The sequence below is a fragment of the Leucoraja erinacea genome, chromosome 2 (assembly GCF_028641065.1).
Source record: "Leucoraja erinacea ecotype New England chromosome 2, Leri_hhj_1, whole genome shotgun sequence".
Classification (NCBI taxonomy): Eukaryota; Metazoa; Chordata; class Chondrichthyes; order Rajiformes; family Rajidae; genus Leucoraja; species Leucoraja erinaceus.
In genome coordinates, this window is record NC_073378.1 from 20,748,645 (window position 1) to 20,772,379 (window position 23,735).

The 23,735-nt window shown below is 41.3% G+C and overlaps 1 protein-coding gene across 1 annotated transcript in view; it reads left to right on the plus strand.

Annotated features, from left to right (window-relative positions):
- Positions 1 to 23,735, plus strand: part of dnajc1 (DnaJ (Hsp40) homolog, subfamily C, member 1) — a 120,903-nt gene that overhangs the window by 76,831 nt on the left and 20,337 nt on the right. The window contains exon 9 of the mRNA XM_055652547.1: positions 22,214 to 22,333. Within this exon, the coding sequence (XP_055508522.1) occupies positions 22,214 to 22,333 (120 nt within the window). The remainder of the gene's footprint in view (positions 1 to 22,213; positions 22,334 to 23,735) is intronic.

The window sequence follows — 23,735 nt, forward strand, 5'->3', positions numbered from 1 at the left end:
GAAATGGTTGTTCTCTTTTACTTTTTATGTCTGCCCAATGAAATCATTCAACAGTTGAACAGTTTGGTTATATTATGCTTTGTTCTGCTAAATTTCAAGAGATTACGTCTGGTCTACACAAACATTCATCATTGTCATTCTATTCTCAACCCCTAACCTCCAAATCTAGTATCAGCTTCCTGAGGTGCAGTGACCAGAAGTAAATACATTACAATACTTCAGATGAGTTTAACTAGAGGTTTGAACAATGATGTCATTTTGTACAGCTTGTTGCATTCCATTTCCCATGAAATGAAATCTAATGTTCTTCAGCCTTTTTCCAAACAGAAATCTTGTATTTGTTCATTAGTTTTTGATTTCTCTGTGTGGAATCGTGGTTCTTGTCTCCTCATAATTTACAAAATATCTTTTGAATCAAAAAATGACAAACCCCCTCCAACAAGTGAACTTCATTTGTATTGTTTTGTTAATTTAACTTGTCACTTTCTCTTTGTGGCTTTTTGGACCTATCTGTAGCAATGTTACAACCTTCAGCGGCGTTGCAGTTCTGCCACTGACCATGTGCGCGACTTTGGCTCCTTTAAGGGGGGGGGGGGGGTTAAAAATCTATCGCCTGTCCGAGGCCGATTTCCTCGGGCTGCCAGCTGCTGCAGAAAAATTGTTTACGGCTTCCATTCCCGATTTTATTTATTTATTTATTTTTTAAAATCGCGAGACAATTTAATGAATATATTAAAATAAAAAGCGACTTCTAACACCGTCAACGCCTACAACGTAACGGATCTCGCGTACGGGACAAAACAAAATGTAAGTCGTCTATTTTACATATAAACTTGCTTCTTGGGATGACTTTAATCAATCCTCTACAGGCGAAAATGTGATTTGGGCCCCATACGAACCGGCAGTGTTTTTCCTCCCGATATGGGGTTCAAATTCACCGCAAATGCAACATTCCAATCGATCACGTTCCAGAAGCAAGATGATTAAAATCCCCATTTATTTTTTTTTTTTAGTTAGGCCGTCTAAATTGTCTATATTTTGTGTTATTCTCTCTCTCCATGATTATTATTTTAAAACTAAATATTCACAACAGTTTGAGTCACATGTATTGTGCAAAAAACAATAATTTGATTATATTTTGGGTGGATGTTTCTAGATTAATTTATGGGAATTAAACATTAACTTCCTTCCATCTGGGATATAAATTCATGACAGTGAGATTTAAAAATCGTGTTATATTGTGAATTCTTGTGTGAATGGGATTAGTTTGTTATTTGGATACTTAGACTATTTAAAAAAAATATCCTTTTCTTAAGAAATGGAATCTACAGGACATTGTTAATGGGAAAGTAGTGGGCAGAAAGGCATGTCATGTGTGGGTTGAAGAGCAAAAACTTGTAGTTTACAATGCCAAAATTGAAAAGTTGAGGAAAAACAGGTGTACAGAGTTGCTTATTGGTTACAATCTGAGGAGTATGATGATGCTACTGATTATGATATGCCAATGTACCAGCTAGCAACTGATCTTCTCCATAAAGACTTGGTCTATTGCTAGAAATTGTAATTTATTTACCTATCTGTTACGGATTTACAGCATATAATACAATAATATTAAAGTTCTGATCTTGTGAATTCAAGGAGGAGGAGTCATCTTGGGAAACGGCTGCTAACCAGCAGCCGTCCGTTTAATTCACTTTTTTTTTGAAGTTTTAGTAAGTCCTGTCCTTTATCTGTTGGAGAATGTACTTTTTAATGTGGGGGGAAGGGGGTAATTATACTTCTAGGTCCCTACCTGGTCGGTGAGGCAGCTTTTTCTCCGGCCTGCCCCGTCGACCCGTCCTCGTGGCCTACCAGCGGGCATGGAGCACAGTTTCCTGGCAGAGACCACCCAGCACCTCGGCTTCGGTGGCGGCACAGCGCTGGAGCGCTATCGCGGAGCGGAGCGGGCGATGCCTTGCCTGGGTCGCCGCGCTGGATCGACGCGCTGGAGCTCTGGTGAGTTGTGACCGACGAGATCAACACCTCCGGGCTGCGGGCCTCCGGAGCGGAGCGGCCGGCGCCGACTTTGCCATCAGGAGCCTGGGAGCTCCAAACCAGCGCGGCCGTGTCGGCTTCGGAAGCCGCAGTCCCCAGTTAGGAAACGGCCGTTCCAGGTGGTCCAGCCGTTGAGTGGACTCTCCCGACGCCGGGGCAACAGCACCCGGCCAGAACGGCCAGGAACATCGGGCCTCCGTAGAGGCAATAGCGGAGGCCTCAATAGGCCTGACTTTGGGTGAACTGGGGATGGGGACTGGACATTGTGCCTTCCCCCACAGTGGTAACCATTGTGGGGGGATGATTTTTTTTTGTGTGTAAGTAAACAGGTTAGTCTGTGTCCAAGATGGCTGTCGGAAGGGAGAGTGGACGCTGGCGCGGTTTGGCTGCCGCTGCTCTCTCTTCACATTGTGTTTTTGATTTTTTGTCTTTGGATCGAATTCTATTTTTAATTTGTGTATTGGTGATGTCTTTATTATTTATTTTATTCCGATTATATGTTTTATTATTCTTGTTAATCTCTGTAAGGTGCCCTTGAGACTTTTGAAAGGCGCCCACAAATAAAATTTATTATTATTATTATTAGAATATCACATTTTTGAATTTTCAAGGCAGTCTGGGTGTTTATTACTATTTCCATCACAATGGTCAATTTTGTAATTAACTACATATATAACCATATAACAATTACAGCACAGAAGCAGGTCATCTCGACCCTTCTAGTCCGTGCCGAACACGTATTCTTTCCTAGTCCCATATATCTGCGCTCAGGCCATAACCCTCCATTCCTTTCCCGTCCATATAACTATCCAATTTATTTTTAAATGATAAAAACAAACCTGCCTCCACCACCTTCACTGGAAGCTCATTCCACACAGCCACCACTCTTTGAGTAAAGAAGTTCCCCCCTCATGTTACCCCTAAACTTCTGTCCCTTAATTCACAAGTCATGTCCCCTTGTTTGAATCTTCCCTACTCTCAGTGGGAAAAGCTTATCCACGTCAACTCTGTCTATCCCTCTCATCATTTTAAAGACATCTATCAAGTCCCCCCCCCCCCCTTAACCTTCTGCGCTCCAAAGAACAAAGCTCTAACTTGTTCAACCTTTATCTGTAACTTAGTTGCTGAAACCCAGGCAACATTCTAGTAAATCTCCTCTGTACTCTCTCTATTTTGTTGACATCCTTCCTATAATTAGGCGACCAAAATTGTACACTATACTCCAGAATTCGCTCACCAATGCCTTATACAACTTTAACATTACATCCCAACTTCTATGCTCAATGCTCTGATTTATAAAGGCCAGCACACCCAAAGCTTTCTTTACCACCCTATCTACATGAGATTCCACTTTCAGGGAACTGTGCACAGTTATTCCCAGATCCCTCTGTTCACCTGCATTCTTCAATTCCCTACCATTTACCATGTACGTCCAATTTTGATTTGTCCTGCCAAGATGTAGCACCTCACATTTATCAGCATTTATTTATTTATTTATTATTTATTTGTTTATTTGTTCCGAACAAATAAAGACATAAATAGGAATAAATAACAACAACAAAATCGAAATAGTCAAACAATTGGACATTCCAGGCAATATTTGCAAAGCAATGAAAAGCATAAAGCAAAATTTAAATGTCCAACACTTTTTCTTTACAAGCTCGAAAAGGAGTGAGAAGAAGAATAACTTATTTAATCTCACCCCTTCTCCCTAAACCCTTCTTCCATATTTAATAATTAATTAATTATTAATAATAGTACCCCAGACAATTGTTAGAGATGCATACAGACATATATATACACATACAAGCTTCACATTCAAACTGTTCCACAATCCTACTCCACAGACCGAAATACAAAAAGTTTTTCTGGTCGTGCGGACTCTTTGTACCTTAAAATTAAATATTCTTCTTAAATTATAACCCCCCCACTCGCTCATTGAATAATTTTTGTATATTTCCAGGTAAGTTTTTGACTCTGCTATTTTAAAGATTTTTAAGTGCTCTATTTAGGAGGAACTGCAGATGCTGGTTTAAACTAAAGACAAGAAACAAAGCTGGAGTAACTCAACCAGAGAAAAGGAATATGTGATGTCTCACGTCAACACCCTTCTTCAGACTGAGTCTGAAGGGTCCCGACCAGAAACGTCACCAATTCCTTTTCTCCGGAGATGCTGCCTGACCCGCTGAGTTACTCCAGCTTTTTGCGTCTGTCTACAATCTGATAAAAGTTTGGACTAAAGGCTTGTATTTTAACATGACTGCCAAAAGCTGACAATTAAAATATGATGTAATTAACTCGAAGTGGGCAAAGTGTTTCATAGGATTTCAGTATAGGAGTAAAGAGGTTCTTCTGCAGTTGTATAGGGCTCTGGTAAGACCACATCTGGAGTATTGTGTACAGTTTTGGTCTCCTAATTTGAGGACGGACATCCTTGTGATGGAGACAATGCAGCGTAGGTTCATGAGATTGATCCCTGGGATGGCAGGACTGTCATATGAGGAAAGATTGAAAAGACTAGGCTTGTATATACTGGAGTTTAGAAGGATGAGGGGGATCTTATAGAAACATGTAAAATTATAAAAGGACTGGACAAGCTAGATGCAGGAAAAATGTTCCCAATGTTGGGCGAGTCCAGAACCAGGGACCACAGTCTTTGAAAAAAGGGGAGGTCATTTAAGACTGAGGTGAGAAAAAACTTTTTCACGCAGAGAGTGGAGGCTGTCCCGAGAGATGCGCACCTTCGGCCGCTTACAACTTAGTGTTTGGGTTCAGATTGCCCAGTCACCTATGGCTTGCGTGCGAAAATGACCACCACCCCCCCTGCTGGCAAGTGTGCATGACAACGAACAATTTTATCCCCCCCCCCCCCGGTCTCCACCGGCGGGAGGGTGGGGGTCATTTTCCATAGGTGACTGGGCAATCTGAACCCAAGCACCAAGTTGTAAGCGGCTGAAAGTGCGCATCCCTCGGGACAGCCCCCACTCTCCCACGGCCACCCTCCGCGGGCTGTGGGTCGGGTGGAGCGGAGGTTTGGGACAATGTTCATCCCGCCACAGTGATGTGATGGACGCGGGGGGGGCTGAACAAATCGCTGACAAGTCCCGCCCCCCCGGCAACGTCAAGTCCGTTATTTTACTTTTCTGTTGAGCGGCAGTCGGTTCGTTGGCCTGTGCGACACCGCTTTTCGGGTAGGTGGCGTTTCGGCAGAGCGGCCATTCGGTGTGTTTGGTTTTAGGCGTCCAGCCCTTTCGGTTAGTTGGCTTTAAGGCGTCCAGCCCTTTCGGTTAGTTTGCATTTAGGCGTCCCATCCTTTTGGTTAGTTGGCGTTTCGGCTTAGTTTCTATTCGGTTATTTGGCGTTTAGGCTTTGTTTCCATTCGGTTATTTGGTTTCCACTTCTTTGCTTCGGCTTCTCGTCCGTCGGCGCCACGTCCGGGTACCGGGTCAAACAGCATCTCTGGAGAAAAGGAATAAGTGATGTTTTGGGTTAAGAGGGGTCTCGACACGAAACAACACCTATTCATTTTTCCAGAGATGTTGTTCGGCCCGCGGAGTTACTCCAGCTTTTTGTGTCTATCTTTGGTTTAAACCCGCATCTGCAGTTCTTTCCTACACAACTATATAAACCTAGCTAACAATTTGCTTCCATGATCATTTGTAATTTTCCTAAGTAAGTCATTGCATTCCAATTCCCAATTTACTGTTATATCTCAGATACTACTTTTATTCTCCATTAAGCCTTATTACAAAATACATGTTTAAATGCAGCTGCCATCTCCTGTTTCCCCATTATTAACTTCTCGGAGTCACATTGTTAGCTCTTTATTAAAGATCTGTAGAAACTCATGCTAACCTGGACCTGGTTTGTGAAATGATTAATCAATCTGTAGTTTTGTAGATGACACAAAATTGCTGGTGGTATAAATAGCAAAGAAGGTTTCCTGAGGCCACAGCAGGATATTAATGGACTGGAGAGTTGAGTGGAGAAATGACAGACTGAATTTACGCATGACATATGTGCTTATGTAGTTTGGGAGGTTACATTTCTGGGTGATGAAGAAGGCATCAATGGCATACTTGTCATTATCAGGCATGGTATAGAATATAAAGAGTTGGGACGTCCTGTTGCAACTTTACAAAGCGTTAATTAGGCTGCACTTTGAGTATCGTGTGCAGTTTTGGTCGCCAAACGATATGAAAAGTGTGATTGCACTGGAGAGAGTGCAGTGGAGATTTATCAGCATGGTTCCACATTGGAAAGCTTTAGAAATAAAGAGTGATTAGATAGGCTGGGTCCGTTTTCCCTGGAGTGAAGAAGGCCAAGAAGCAAGTTAGATTAGTGTAGATGACAACAACAGTCAGCATGGATGCGGTGAGCCGAAAGGCCTGCTTCAGTTCAGTATATCTTGGACTATAATTATGATATGAATGCAGTTATCAACAAAAAATATATATATTATAAATGCATTTAATTGCACATCTTTATGCTCAATACTATTGGATGGTCTTTTACCTAGATACATGACTCTGGGGAGCATTTGTGCTATTTTGTAACTTTTCAGTATACAAAACATGCTGCATAAAATGCTGTTGATTTCTCAGTTGGGGTGTGATGAGATGAGTTGGAAATGGTGCCTTCAAGTTGTATATCACTATATTGCTGTGCTGGTGACGTTGCTGCTTTCCTAATATCAGAAAAAGCACTAGCTATTGAAGACTAATGAATGGATTACAGGTGTTAGTTTAAAAGTCGTAAAAAGAAATGCTTCAGTAAATTTGATGCAACCATGGTTGCCAGCATGCATCATGGTTGACATCATAGGCTCAATGTCTCATAAATAAGATGCCAAGAGTAGATAAAAACCAAAGACTTGGCAAATATTTATGTTAATTTATTATTTGTTGCAGTTGTCCTTTGCATGTAGCCTCAACACTTCAATGTTGAAAGTTTCTTGTTTTGCCCAAGAAAATTGCTGTTCGTTGAAGCTGCCTCAATTTAACAATGAAGTGAACGGCAATTCTTGGGTTCAGTAATTAATCACAGAACGTGCTAGCTTAAATTCTATGAAAGTATATATCTCTTTTCCAATGTTTGAAGGTACAGTGCAGCTTGTTAGCTTAACAAAAGTCCTTTTTCCTTTGAATATTGGAAAAAACATTGATTCTTATAAAATTAAACCAAATTCAAATAAAGCTCTTTAAACTTCAAATTGATATTCCAGCCTCCCAGACAGCCTAGACCCATGGCAATTCACGTCACAGAAACAGGTCGACAGCAGATGCCATCTCCCTGTCCATGCACTCATTCCTGGAACATCTGAATATTGAGGACACCTACAGTGGCTTGCAAAGGTTTTCATATCCCTTGAACTTTTCCACATTTTGTCACGTTACAACCACAAACATAAATGTATTTTATTGGGATTTTATGTGATAGACCAACACAAAGTGGTGCATAATTGTGATGTGGAAGGAAAATGATGCATGGTTTTCAAATTTTTTTACAAATAAAAAACAGAAAAGTGTGGCGTGCAAAAGTATTCAGCCCCCCCCGAGTCAATACTTTGTAGAACCACCTTGCAATTACAACTGCAAGTCTTTTGGGGTATGTCTCTACCAGCTTTGCACATCTAGAGACTGAAATTTTTGCCCCTTCTTCTTTGCAAAATAGCTCAAGCTCAGTTAGATTGGATGGAGAGCGTCTGTGAACAGCAATTTTCAAGTCTTGCCAGAGATTCTCAATTGGATTTAGGTCTGGACTTTGACTGGGCCATTCCAACACATGAATATGCTTTGATCTAAACCATTCCATTGTAGCTCTGGCTGTATGTTCTCACTAGGGCCCTGTGTGGTCTCACTAGGGCCCTGTACAAATGCAGATGGACCTCTTTGCTCCTCTGTTATGAAGGCCAACATGCCATTTGCTTTCTTCACTGCCTGCTGTACCTGCATGCTTACTTTCAGTTATAATGAACAAGGAGCCCCAGATCCTGTGGTAGGTCCCCTTTTCCCAATTTGACAGCATTTCGATAATAATCTGCCTTCCTGTTTTTGCCACCAAAGCGGATAACCTCACATTTATCCACATTAAACTGCATCTGCCATGCATCTGCCCCCTCACCCAACCTGTCCAAGTCATCCTGCATCCTCAGCATCCTCCTCACAGTTCACACTGCCACCCAGCTTTGTGTCATTTGCAAATTTACTAATGTTACTTTTGACAGGGCTGCCAACATTGGGTGAGAGATGGGAGTGAGAAATTGTGAGATCAAGCCCGAGGGAGCATAGCGACGGGGGGGGGGGGAGGAAGGAAGGAAGGATGGTGTCCCCCTCCCATTGGTACGGAATGTTTGCATTTTTCAGCTTGAAATTGTGCAATATGGTGCGAGTCTTTTAACTAACACTTAAATGCAATATGTATGCTTTAAATTGGTTCGGAGCGTTTTTGAAAGGGGGGAGACTGTGCAATCACTGATCACTGACCTTGGGGGTACCCGGTGAGGGAGTGGAGCAACCGAGTGGGGAAAGGGTGTGGAAGAAGGGTGTCCCCCCTCTCAGGGTAGGAACATTTTGAAATTTGATGTATTAAAATCATGTTTTAGTGCACTGTAGGAGTATGATTTCAATGTTTTTTGTATGAAGTATTTTTAAGAGGTACCTTTAAGAGAAAAAGTTACTGATACATGGATAGGACAGGTTTGGAGGTATGGACCAAAAGCAGGTAGCGTAGCTGGGACATGTTGGCGGGTGTGGGCAAGTTGCACCGAAGGGCCTGTTTTCACACTGTATCACTCTATGACTACATTATACCTCCACCATGCATGAATGCTTCAAAATCAAGTGATCGAGTTTTATTGCCATATACTCAAGCATAGAAACATAGAAAATAGGTGCAGGAATAGGCCATCGGCCCTTTGAGCCAGCACTGCCATTCAATATGATCATGGCTATTCATCTAAAATCAGTACCTCTTTTCTGTTTTTTCCCCATACCCCTTGATGTCGTTAGCCCCAAGAACTAAATGTTACTCTCTCTTGAAAACGTCCAGTAAATTGGCCTGCACTGCCTTCTGTGGCAGAGAATTCCACAGATTCACAACTCTCTGCGTGAAGAAAGTTTGTTCTCATCTCAGTCATAACTGCCCCCCCCCCCCCCCTTTATTCTTAAACTGTGACCCAAGGATTCTGAACGCCCCCAACATCAGGAACATTTTTCCTGCAGTTACAGTAAGTGAAAATCTAGCAGGCAAGCAGGATGCTTTCGCCAACCACCCCCATTTGAAGTCCACTATCTTCCACCGTTTCTACCCAGTGCTTGGTACTTACTTCCAGCAGCCACTGGTGAACTCCAGGATGCACCGAGCCGTAGCCTGATCCATGCCGGTCACCTGGGCGAATTCGGCACAGAGACTCTCTCTCTCTCCCCCCCTCTCTTCCGCTCTCTCTCCTCTCTCCCCCCTCTCTCTCCCCTCCTCTCTCCCCTCCTCTCTCCCCTCCTCTCTCCCCTCCCCCTCCTCTCCCCTCCTCTCTCCCCTCCTCTCTCCCCTCCTCTCTCCCCTCCTCTCTCCCCTCCTCTCCCCTCCTCTCCCCTCTCTCCTCTCTCCCCTCCTCTCTCCCCTCCTCTCTCCCCTCCTCTCTCCCCTCCTCTCTCCCCTCCTCTCTCCCCTCCTCTCTCCCCCCCCCTCTCCCCCCCCCCCCCCCCCCCCCCCCCCCCTCCCATCCCTTCTCCTCCCCCCCCCCCCTCTCCCCCCCTCTCTCCCCAAACACTCATCCGTCCCGGCTCCCCACATCTGTTCCCGCCGCTGGTTCTGCTCCCATCGCTCCTTCAGCCCCGGCTCTCCAACCCCCGCGGACCATGCAGTTTATCCGAGTTTTGAAATTTTCGTTGATCGCGAAATTTCTCACCACAGAGCGTGAGAAATTTCTGATCAGCGTGAGGGCGTGAATTTGCTTGAGGGCGTGATTCTCATGCTCAAAGCGTGAGAGTTGGCAGCCCTGCTTTTAATCCCCTCATCTAAGTCATTAATATATATTGTAAATAGCTGCGGTCCCAGCACCGAGCCTTGCGGTACCCCAATAGTCACTGCCTGCCATTCTGAAAGGAACCCGTTAATCCCAACTCTTTGTTTCCTGTCTGCCAACCAATTTTCTATCCATGTCAGCACTCTACCCCCAATACCATGTGCTCTTATTTTTCCCACTAATCTCCTATGTGGGACCTTATCAAATGCTTTCTGAAAGTCCAGATACACTACATCTACTGGCTCTCCCCTGTCCATTTTCCTAGTTACATCCTCAAATTCCACAAGATTCGTCAAGCATGATTTCCCCATCGTAAATCCATGCTGTATCGGACCGATCCTCCTACTGCTATCCAAATGTGCCGCTATTTCATCTTGTATAATTGACTCCAGCATCTTCCCCACCACTGCTGTCAGGCTAACTGGTCTATAATTCCCTTTCTCTTTCCTGCCTTTCTTAAAAAGTAGGATAACTTTAGCTACCCTCCAATCCACAGGAACTGATCCTGAATCTATAGAACATTAGAAATTTATCACCAATGCGTCCGCGATTTCTAGATTTCTTAAGTACACTGGGATGCAGACCATCAGGCCCTGGGGATTTATCAGCCTTCAGTCCCATCAGTCTACCCAAGACCATCTCCTGCCTAATAAGAATTTCCTTCATTTCCTCCGTCACCCTAGATCCTAGGGGGAACTTCTTTACTCAGAGAGTGGTGGCGGTGTGGAATGAGCTTCCAGTGGAAGTGGTGGCGGCAGGTTCGTTGGTATCATTTAAAAATAAATTGGATAGGCATATGGATGAGAAGGGAATGGAGGGTTATGGTATGAGTGCAGGCAGGTGGGACTAAGGGAAAAAAGTTGTTCGGCACGGACTTGTAGGGCCGAGATGGCCTGTTTCCGTGCTGTAATTGTTATATGGTTATATGGTTCCCCTAGATCCTCTGGCCACTAGTACATCAGGGAGATTTTTTGTGTTCTCCTTACTGAAGACGGATCCAAAGTACCTGTTGAACTCGTCTGCCATTTCCTTGTTCCTCATAATAAATTAGCCTTTTTCAGTCTTCAAGGATCCAATTTTGGTCTTAACTATTTTATTCCTCTTCACATACCTAAAGAAGCTTTTACTATCCTCCTTTATATTCTGGGCTAGCTTACCTTCATACCTCATCTTTTCCCCCTGTATTGCCTTTTTAGTTAATCTTCTGTTGCTCTTTAAAAGTTACCCAATCCTGTGGCTTCCCGCTCATCTTTGCTATGTTATATTTCTCTTTTACTTTTATACTGTCCCTGACTTCCCTGTCAGCCACGGTCGCCCCTTACTGCCCTTGGAATCTTTCTTCCTCTTTGGAATGAGCTGACCCTGCACCTTCTGTATTATTCCCAGAAATACCTGCCATTGTTGTCGGGGCCGGATTTAGATGAAGAGAGGCCCTAAGCTGTTCCAGTTGTGCGGCCCCTCCCAATCCCCCACCCCCACAACTAGAGGAAGATGGTCCACCAGATTGACACCGATTTGCAGCCGAGCGTGGCCAATGAGATAAGGGGCTGGAAAGCTGCGCTTTTTATTTATTTATTGCCAGTGCTAATGTCGAGTTATTGGCTTAAAACACCATTATTCTGAAATGGAGGGCCAGATAAATTACGGAAGGGTTGTTTAGAGACTACAGTGCGTTGTGACAGCATATGTAAGAAGGGCCTATGACATTGTCAAAAATATTATACACCTTGCAGGGCTCTCACCTAATTTTTTTTTTTTCTCTGTTGCCAGCCGGGCAACCTAGGCAGCTTTTTAGGTTGCCAAATGACAGTTTAGGTGGTCATTTAAGACGGCCTGCATGACACGTGCGATAATGTGCTCGGACGAAGTGCGTAGTTACCAGTCGGAATTATGGTCAATGAAGCATTCACATATTATTTCTGCTTCAAATAAAGTCACAAACTAAACATTCACCAATCAAGACATGATATATACCACAATGACATGCAGCAAAATTATAATACAGTATCTCAACTCTTTTTACACATTGCAATGAATGCAATTTCTATTATTTCTTTCCACTTCCAAACAAAAATGTGGTTGGATTATTCAGCGTATGATCAACCTCGGTGAGACCAAGCGCAGGCTTGGTGATCGCTTCGCACAACACCTCCACTCAGTTCGCAATAACCAACCTGATCTGCAGGTGGCTCAACAACTCTCCTTCCCATTCCGAATCCGACCTTTCTGGCCTGGGCCTCCTCCATGGCCAGAGTGAGGCCCACCGCATATTGGAGGAGCAGCACCTCATATTTGCTTGGGTAGTTTACACCCCAGCAGTATGAACATTGGCTTCTCTAATTTCAGGTAGTCCTTGCTTTCTCCCTCCTTCCCCTCCCATTCCCAGCTCTCCCACAGCCTATTGTCTCCGCCTCTTCCTTTCTTTTTCGTGTCACCCCTGAAATCAATCTGAAGAAGGGTCTCGACCCGAAACGTCGTCTATTCCTTCGCTCCATAGATGTTGCCTCACCCGCTGATTTTCTCCAGCATTTTTGTCTACCAATGGGATCCCACCACTGGCCACATCTTCCCATCTCCTCCTCGGTCAGCTTTCCGCAGAGACCGCATCCTCCGTAACTCCCTGGTCAATTTGTTCTTTCCCACCCAAACCACACCCTCTCCTGGTACTTTCCCTTGCAACTGCAGGAAATGCTACACTTGTCGCTTTACCTCCCCCCTCGACTCCATTCAAGGACCTAAGCAGTCTTTCCAGGTGTGGCAGAGGTTCACCTGCACCTCCTCCAACCTCATCTATTGCATCCACTGCTCTAGGTGTCAGCTGCTCTACATCGGTGAGACCAAACGTAGGCTTGGAGATCGCTTCACCCAACACCTCCGCTCGGTCCGCAACAACCAACCTGATCTCCCGGTAGCTCAGCACTTCAACTCCCCCTCCCATTCCGAATCCGACCTTTCTGTCCTGGGCCTCTTCCATGGCCAGAGTGAGACCCACCGTAAATTGGAGGAGCAGCACCTCATCTTTCGCTTGGGCAGTTTACACCCCAGTGGTATGAACATTGACTTCTTCAATTTCAGGTAATCCCTGCTTTCTCCTCCCCTTCCCAGTTCTCCCTCAGCCCACTGTCTCCGCCTCTTCCTTTCTTCTTGCCATCACCCCCACCCTCACATCAGTCTGAAGAAGGGTCTCGACCCTATTTCCTTCACTCCATAGATGCTGCCTCACCTGCTGGGGTTCTCCAACATTTTCGTCTACCCATTAAGTTCTGTTATTCCACTTTCCTTACCCACTCCCTACACATTAGGGGCAATTTTACAGAGACAAGTTAACCTACAAAGCCAATGCGTCTTTGTGATGTGGGAGGAAACCCACATGCTAGCAGGGAGAATTCAAACACAGTGCCCGAGGACAGGATCGAACACAGATCTCTGGCGTGTGAGGCAGCAAGTCCACCAGCTGTGCCACGATATTTTGTTTTCCAACACACAAAAAATTATACGTTGATAACTGTGGTTACTAAAAAAATGAAAATATCCACTTTCAGTTTTAAATATCTAAGTGACGCTATGTCCCCCTTTACAGCTACTGTATGTTTTAATTAAGTTCAAGACTATGGGGCAGTACATTGGCCATAAAGTTGCTGCCTAAAAGTGCAAGAGACCCGGAATTGATCCTGAATATAGGTGCTGTATATGTATGGAGTTTGCTCCTTTTCCCTTTAGTCACATGGGTTTTCTCCGGGTGCTCTTGTTTCCTTCCATATTCCAAAGGTGTGCAGGAACCTATTTCAGACCCAACACAAAACATAATATTTTCCCTTTGTCCAGATATTCTGTCTGACCTGTTAAGTTACTCCAGCTTTTTGTGTCTATCTTCAGTTAAAATCAGCATCTGCAGTTCCTTCCTGCACACACGATACTATATGATAAAACTTTATTATTCCCTGGAGGGAAATTGTGTGTGTGAATGGGTATATATTTAGACACACACACACACACACACACACACACACACACACACATATATATATATATACACACACACACACACACACACACACATACATATATATACACACACACATATATATACACACACACACACATATATACACACACACACACATAAATATACACAGTTTTTTTATATATATATATATATAATATATATATGTATATACACAGTTTTTGTTTTCTCTGGGCGGGCCTCCCTCTCTATCAGAGTACATTGTTTACATATTCTGTTGTGCTGTTACAAGTAAGGATTTCATTGTTCTAACTGGGACATGAGAGAATAAAACACTCTTGACTTACTCCGCTAATGTGTGGGATAGAACTAGTGTACGGGTGATCGGTGGTCAGTGTGGACTCGGTGGGCCGAAGGGCCTGTTTCCACGCTGTATCTTTAAATTAAACTAAAAACACTAAAACCAGAGGGAGTCTAAAGAAGGGTCTCTACCCGAAACGTCACCCAATTTCTTCTTTCCAGGGTTGCTGGCTGCTCCATGGAATAGTCTTCACCCTACCATAGTTACCCAACCAGACGCAACTAAATTTAAGGTAGCTCTTTTTTCCCCAAGAACCCATTTTTGCTTAAGTCCAAGTCAAGTGTCAAGAAATTTTTATTGTCGTGTGTCCCAGATAGGACAATGAAATTATTGCTTGCTGCAGCACAACAGAATATGTAAACACACTACAGAACAGGAGATCAAAGTTCAGTGTGTTTATATACCATGCAACACATATGTATACACAATAAATAAACAAATAAAATGCAATAGGCTGCTATTGTTCAGCCCTCCACCACCTCCAGTTTAAATTCCATTTAGAATATTCATGGAGGACCAGGAAACCAGAAGCAAGAGTTACTCCAGATCCAGGATCAGGATGTGATTCTGCGTTGGTTTTCAGCGGTCGCGGCGAGGCGGCGACCGGACAACAATGGCGGCCAGATCTCCCACAATTCAAAGCGAGCGAGAAAGTGCCCAGCGCCGACCAGTTGCTGTGGCAGTGCACATGCGCATGGAGGCTGATGATGTACTGGCCGTGGTTGTGCGCATGTGCAGGGGGGTGGATGTGCTGTTCGTAGCAATGCGCATGTGCAAGGCGGGCTGCCGTGCTACCTAGATTTCGAGGCCTGTGGCTTCAGCCTATGAAGCCTAGAGGTATATATGGCTCTGCGAGGCCCCCTAGATCTTGAGGCCCTAAGCTTATGCTTGTCAGGCCTGCTAGGGTATATTTCCAGTTATCTTTGGCCAGCTCCTCCCTCATGGCTCCATAGTCCCCTTTGTTCAACTGTAATACTGACACCTTTGATTTACCCTTCTCCCTCTCAAATTTTAGATTAAAACTTATCATATTATGGTCACCATCTCCTAATGGCTCTTTTACTTCGAGTTCTCTTATCAAATCCGATTCATTACACAACACTAAATCCAAAATAGCAGTATGATTGTGTCTAAAGTAATCTAACCCTTTTCCCCTCGACCTCTGGTAATCAACTATGGTAGTTGATTGCACTGCCCTCTTGCCCTTCACCAACATCAACTGGGAGGAACCCCATTCTCTTGCTACACATATGGTAACAATACCAAGACTTGGTCATCAATGATCTCTGTGCTACCTTACATCAATTTTGGGTGTCAGAGGTTATGGGGAGAAGGCATGAGAATGTGGTTAGGAGGGAGGGATAGATCAGCCATGATTAATTAGCAGAGTAGACTTGATGGGTCGAATGGCCTAATTCTGCTCCTATCACTTATGATCTTCTGAATTAAAACAATGCCATGGTTTTAAAGTAACTCCCTATTTATTTATTTTCAACTAACTTCCTGGGCTTTTCACTCTTTATTTTGGTTATCTCCTCCAGCCCTGAGGTTGTATAAAAACCTGCACTGTTCCATTGCTCCTCTTCTAATATTTTCAGAATGTAGTCACTCTACCAACAATAGCCCTCCCTCAACTACCAAGACCTTCTAACTAAACCTTTCTGCCTCTCGACTTAATTCCACTTTCATATATGCCTTTTAAAGTCCACTTCATTGCCATAGTTATCTGCCATATGGAGAAGGTACTAAATATTGTTGATAATGCCTCTGTGAAGTGCCTTGGGAAGCTTTGCTACATTAAGTATATTATCTCATTCTACAATTATTGCTTGTGAAGTTCAATGATGAGGATAAAAAATCTAATGCCCTAGAGCAATGATTCTCCCTTATAAAACAAAATATGAAAACATTCACTTTTTTGTTGAAGGAGAGAAAGTTTAATGGTGCTTTTTATTTCTGTGGCAATCAGTATTCGTTAATTATAAGTAATGGAGTAAACTTTCTAAAGACTAAAAAATGAAGTTTTTCATTTTAACTAATTGTAAGTTGTATATTTAAATCACTAAGATCGCCCTGCTTTATGGACTGATTTCTGGCAGAGAGCAAACCACATGATTTATTATACATAAGTCGTTCTACTTGCCTTAGTATTTTAAAATCCTTATGCCCCATGCCTAATAAAAACCTATTAATACTAATTTGAAATTTTGCAATTGACCTAACATGAGCAAAAATATTTGTGGAATTTGGATGCAAGTTCAATGATTCTAATCATTCTGTGTAGTGCTTCTGTGGTGTTTCTTAAAGAGCATAATTGTAATGTATCCCCCCTCTCCCTCCCCTCTGCTTCACCATCTCTCTATTCAACATTTCCCTTGTACCCTGTATATAGTAGTAATTGAAGAAACTTTGAAGTCAAAGTGCAAAGTGAAACTCCTAGCACACTACACCTTACGGAGTTTAAAGAGCTTTTTTTTTAAACCGCAGTCTGAAATGTTCTCTACTTGGGCAAAAGATGAGGAGGCTGAATCATATAACGCAAGCACCATCAATAGTAGTGGCAGATTTTCTTTCTAACCTTTCAATTCCAAGAACAATGGTCTTTGTTGAAGCATTACGTTCTCTTCTGTACGAAACAAGTGAGCATGTCAGGACCGTATCAGATATAGTTAGTATGGTTTCAGCAAGAATAGGGATCAGTAATCATCCTACAATATTATGTATTCTTTCAAATGATCCTACTGTTGCAATTATTAGAAATCATTTGCAAAATAAAAAATAGTGTGGATGCTGTCTATTTTGAGCTAATGAATTTATGCTTGTTGAATGCATGAAAGCTGGTTAGACTGAGGTTTACAATTGGCAGAAGCATTTTATAATGATTTTTTAAAACTGTTAATCCTTTAATGATCATTTTTGTCTCAGTCATTTTGTCAGCCCCATTGGGATCCCCTGCGGCGACGGAACTTACAAACTCCTCGGGATCATGATTTTTATTAAGTAAAATGAATCCTTTGAGTACCAAATTTAATTTAAAAATCAAAAGAGCCAAATATTCCTCATTAACTTTTAAGACAAAAAATATTTATATTGTTTAAAATAGGCAAATAACATGCTGAATATAACGTAGTTAAGATAAAATGTATTTCTTGTCTTAAGGTGTCATCTTAAAAACAAAACAGCATCAAAATTAATTAAATAAAATGCAATTTTCCTGATGGGGGATTTCATACCTTCCGCAAACGCATCTATCCACAAAATGTTTTTAGTGGAGGACGGGTAACAAACCTGTGCAGTACATACAGTGCCCTCCATAATGTTTGGGACGAAGACCCATCATTTATTTATTTGCCGTTGTGCTCCACAATTTGAGATTTGTAATAGAAAAATATCACATGTGGTTAACGTGCACATTGTCAGATTTTATTAAAGGTCATTTTTATACATTTTGGTTTCACCATGTAGAAATTACTGCTGTGTTTATACATAGTCCCCCCCATTTCAGGGAACATAATGTTTGGGACACATGGCTTCACAGGCATTTGTAATTGCTCGGGTGTGTTTAATTGCCTCCTTAATGCGGGTATAAGAGAGCTCTCAGCACTTGGTCTCTCCTCCAGTCTTTCCATCACATTTGCAGACTTTTATAGCTGCTTATCAACACGAGGACCAAAGTTTTGCCAATGAAAGTGAAAGAAGCCATTATGAGACTGAGAAACAAGAATAAAATTGTTAGAGACATCAGCCAAACCTTGGGCTTACCAAAACCAACTGTTTGGAACATCATTAAGAAGAAAGAGAGCACTGGTGAGCTTACTAATCACCATGGGACTGGCAGGCCAAGGAAGACCTCCACAGAAGAATTCTCTCTTTAATAAAGAAAAATCCCCAAACACCTGTCCGTCAGATCAGAAACACTCTTCAGGAATCACGTGTGGATTTCTCAATGACCACTGTCTGCAAAATACTTCATTAACAGAAATACAGAGGCTACACTGCAAGGTGCAAACATAAGATGGCTAGGTTACAGTTTGCTAAGAAGTACTTAAAAGAGCAACCACAGTTCTGCAAAAAGGTCTTGCGGACAGATGAGACAAAGATGACTGATATCAGAGTGATGGCAAGAGCAAAGAATGGAGAAAAGAAGGAACTGCCCAAGATCCAAAGCATACCACCTCATCTGTGAAACACGGTGGTGGGGGTGTTATGACCTGGGCATGTATGGCTGCAGAAGGTACTGGCTCACTTATCTTCATTAATGATACAACTGCTGATGGTAGTGGCATAATTAATTCTGAAGTGTATAGACGACACATCATACCTGCTCAAGTTCAAACAAACTCAGCCGACGGTTCATTCTGCAGCAAGACAATGATTCCAAACATACTGCTAAAGCAACAAAGGAGTTTTTCAAAGTTAAATGGTCAATTCTTGAGTGACCAAGTCAATCACCCGATCTGAACCCAATTGATCATGTCCTTTATATGCTGAAGAGAAATCTGAAGGGGACTAGCCCACCAAACAAGCATAAGCTAAAGATGGCTGCAATACAGGCCTGGCAGAACATCACCAGAGAAGACACCCAGCAACTGGTGATGTCCATGAATCGCAGACTTCAAGCAGTCATTGCATGCAAAGGATATGCAACAAAATACTAAACATGATAACTTTCATTTACATGACATTGCTGTGTCCCAAACATTATGGTGCCCTGAAATAGGGGGGGGACTATGTACAGGCACTGCTGTAATTTCTACATGGTGAAACCAAAATGTATAAAAATGGCCTTTATTAAAATCTGACAATGTGCACTTTAACCACATGTGATTTTTTTTTCTATTACAAATCTCAAATTGTGGCGTACAGAGGCAAATAAATAAATGATGGGTCTTTGTCCCAAACATTATGGAGGGCACTGTGAAATAAAGTCCTGCTGGTTTTATGAATTGGTGTTTTATTTTAAATTGCCCAAATGTAATATATAAATATGACTGAGGCATTTGTACTGAATGTAAATCTAGTCTCCCATCAGTGCAGAGATTGTGTTCTGGAAACATTTAATTGGGTTGAGGTCACATATCTGAGCAGGCTACAGTCGCATTAGAATGCAAGCGTAATAATGACAGCTGTCTCCTCGCCATGTGGCATCTGCCATTACTTTGATGTACTGCAGGGATGGATTTTTTGGGTCTTGGTTCCAAAAGAAATTGTGAGGCACAAGACTTTCAACAACAAAACAGCATGCTTAGCTTCCAGTTGACTGTAATAGCTATGTTTGTTTCAGTGTTAAATCAGGAAGAAACTGCTCAGGCAATTAGCACCTTAAACTTATTTAACTCCTGATTATAAGGAGTTTGTGCCGCAGTATTTATTCTGTCTGGAGACACAGTTGGCTGTATCTGTGGAATTTTTAATTAATGACTTGGGATGGATTGCAGCCATTACGGTGAAGCAGTACCTGTGAGTGTGTGTGTGTGTGATTCTCGTTAAATTTTTGCTTAAAATATTGATTATTTTTAATATAGTGGACGCTGGAGTTTTTTTAACATTTGTTAACATTACGATTAATTTTTTTTTGGTAATCCATTTTTAGTCTGTAACAAGCATATGACATGAATTTATGAAGCTAATTAAAGGTGGTTAATACAAATTAAAGTTAAAGGTATTGAACATCTTTTTTGATGAATTGCAAATGCCGTTTGAGCTCCTGAAAGCCCTTTACAACTTAACCATATTGCTCTGGTTATGTTTGATACAAAAAACTAATAATTCTGAAATGTCATTCTTCAGCTAGCATCTTTTAATTATCTATAATATTGCAAAAATAATGCCATGCTTACTAGTAAAAAACTGATTTAATGGTTTTTACTATTGTAAAAAGTGAAGTGTTGTAAATCTGTCTAAAAAGATAATTTATTTTTGCCAATTAAAATTGATATTATATTAGTGCACATTGTTCGACTGCTGTGGGAACATGAAACTTACTATTTTGGTTAAAACCCTACAAACCAAATGTATAACAGTAATGGTGAATTGAACAGCTATAATTGTCAATTGATTTGTATTTAACTACCAGATAAAGAATGCTGGTCTGAATATTATTTTAATTTATTTATTGCTGCAGCAGTCTGAGAAAGGCAGCAGAGCAGATTGTTGATTATAATTGACATGCTTCAACTAAAAATTAAATCGCGCATCTTTGATTTGCAACAGAAACTCCAATTCAATCCTTGTCTAAAGCTGTCCATAATGAGTAACTTGAAATGCAGCTCTTATAAGTATGTACTTTGAGTTCCTGCTTCATTCTGGCCTCACTGCATCGAGCACATGCACTGCAGTGTAATATGATACTGTGTGATATGACCCGAGTTTAGGGCAAAGGTGCAGTGTAAACATTAGAGCAATACAAAGACTTTTAAGGAATTGCAACATATTCGAAATATCACTGAACAGCTGCACAATGGCTTGAACCTTTCAAGAAAAAACCTGGTGTCAATATTCTGTTTAAGTGACATTACCACATTTTTATGATGATTTTCAGAGCTGCATTGTGTTTGCATAAATTCCAGTAATTTATTTCATGTTCGAAGTTTTAGAAGTACAATCCTAACACCACATACATCACAAACTATTAGAAACTATAGCCTGCTTTTAAAAGAGACATCAACTTTTTGAGTGAAATGCTTTATCTATTTTGTAATCAATTGACCTCTGAATTAAAAAAAAGAATTGTAAATGTATTTACAACATTACATGAATTTTCTAAGTTAACTATATTGTATCCAGAAGATTTATTAAGAATTTTATTTTCAATTTGCATGTGCTATGGCTTTTGCACATTTAGGAAATGAATGCATGCCCTCAATGTGGGATGTTATTAAATTAATTTGTTTTAATATTATGTTTTACTTGCAATATGATTTGGGGCACAATTACAAATATTCTAAAAATAGTAGTTGCAGTTATACCAATTTGTTGAAAGTTATTTTGAATGGAAAGGACTTGTGTAGGAAGTCATGAAAACGCTGAAGCATTAATCTCATTTTAGCAATTGTTTAGTTTAAGTGGCAGGTCCATTTATGCTCTGTTATCAACTTCAGGGAACATTCTTTGTAGAAGCAATACACAACTCTGAATAACATAGACCACTTTGCAAATTAATGCAAATGACTCGGCCTGTCGAGAAACACTTTACAGGATGCTGTGCTTTGATTATGACTGAAGTTGCCATTTGGACATGGTGAAAGGAGCATGTTTGAACCATCGATTAGGGGCAGCAGTGAAAAGTCAAGAAGGCCCCGTTAAGCTTGCAGTGCAGCAGGCGGATGTCACTGTGGTTTGAGCACAGTGGGAGAATGACAGGGAGGATTAGTGTCAGCAAGAGGCTTTGCGGTCGCTGTGGAGATGGTCCCTAGGGTCACTCACCTCTGTGACTGCACTCTGTGCTGACGGCTTAGTAATACAAACCCCATGATACATGGTTGTTCATTACTAGGGTCAGAGATTATTATATATAAAGTATTTATATCTTCAGGGATTAATTTTTTAACATTCAATTTGAGATGTTTCACGGTGGGTATTTTTTAAACCATGCACACCAGATTTAAGAATATTCTTGTGTGGTGTTCATCATGATAATAGTATTTTTCCATGGGATTATTTTCTGTGAAATTAGGTATTCTTTCAAAGTGGCCACTACATAAATATGCCACTTATTTTAACATTGTTAATGTTCTAAATGAAGCAATGTACTTAATTGCTAAGGCTTGTGTTTGGATTTAATTCATGCTTTGTGACTTTTACCCCCTTGTTATTTTGAACATTGTTACAGGCACCTCACTGGACAGAAGAGGACCTCAGCCAGCTGACAAGAAGTATGGTTAAGTTCCCAGGGGGTACTCCAGGTCGATGGGAAAAGATTGCTCACGAATTGGGTCGATCAGTGGCAGATGTGAGTCACTTGGATTTGCATTGTACATTGAGTGACAAAACTGATCAAGACAGGCAGTGTAAAGGCAACATAGCTATGGTTAGACTATGTCTGGCTAAAGAGAACTGCAGTCCTTTTTAGGACCTGGAAGTAAACTATTAACTAAGCAAGAAGCAGATGTGGAGGAGTTTCAATCACTAAATCAACAGCTGTAATTGATCAGTTGTATGAGGATTCTGGTACTTGGAGGATTGGACTACTGTAATGTGATCACAGGAAGACGATAACACAGTACAAAACCATGCCATTTTGAGCCGTGAAAGGGTATTTGTTAGATTGGTTTTTTAGAAGATGGTTTATATTTTACGGCACCCAGGCAACGTGATATAATTACAGATTGAATGGCAAGATTTAACAGCTGTTTTAGATTGAGTACCTTTTTAAAAAAAAAAAATTGTCGCCAGTGCTGAAAGCATAATTTAAAAATGCCATTTGTTGCACAGCAATCACATAAAAACTAATTGCCAGAATTTGTTTCCTATGTTGTTATTTTGAGGGTTTTAAAAAATCTGCAAACTGAAAGTTCAAATTAATTGTGCTTTTGTTATTGAATTACAGCAGAAACTGCGCCACATCAGGACATTGTTTAAATGTAAATAAATAAATAAATAATAAATCTGATTAACATTTACAAAGGGAAATATTTATTTTCAATAGTCGTACTCATGTTTAATATTGAAGGCATTGCTGTCTCCTGAACAGGGGTGTTATCTTTCTGAGTTTACCTTTTTTTTAAATAAACATTTGTATTTAGTGCTGATTCAACATATTCCCTTTTGTTTAAAGAAAATCTCGTGCCAATCTAAAAAGTGTGACCTGTTCAAAATTGTTATTTTCCAGTTAGCCATTGCAGAATGGTCTGGCTTTTGAAATTTGCAAGCTGTAATTGAAAAAGTATCTTGATGATTGGTGTTAGTTGTTGAAAATCCTTTTGTAAAGGAGCTGCGATGCAAATATGTCACTTTATCACAGCTTTTAATGTAAGCAATATATTGTTACGGATATTTGTCCATGTCCCAACTTGCATATATTGTGTTCTTGTCCATTGGAATCAGTAACCAAATACTTTGAGATTAAAAATTCATAATGTTCATTTCAAAAGTTTTATTTGCTGCCCCCACCTCCCATCACCACAATATGTCTTTGTAAATCTGTCACAGCCTACAGCTTTTTGAGCTGTCTACGCTTATTTAGTCCACTCTGCTAAGCAACCTCGCTTGCATACCCTAATGCCCACCTTTATTAACCAAATTTGTGATTGCCTTTCTATGGCTGGATCTCTGATCTTTCTTAATGGTGCATCATATGATGCCACATTAGTTAATTGCACTATATGTACAAATTGTTGTTAAAAGAATCAAGT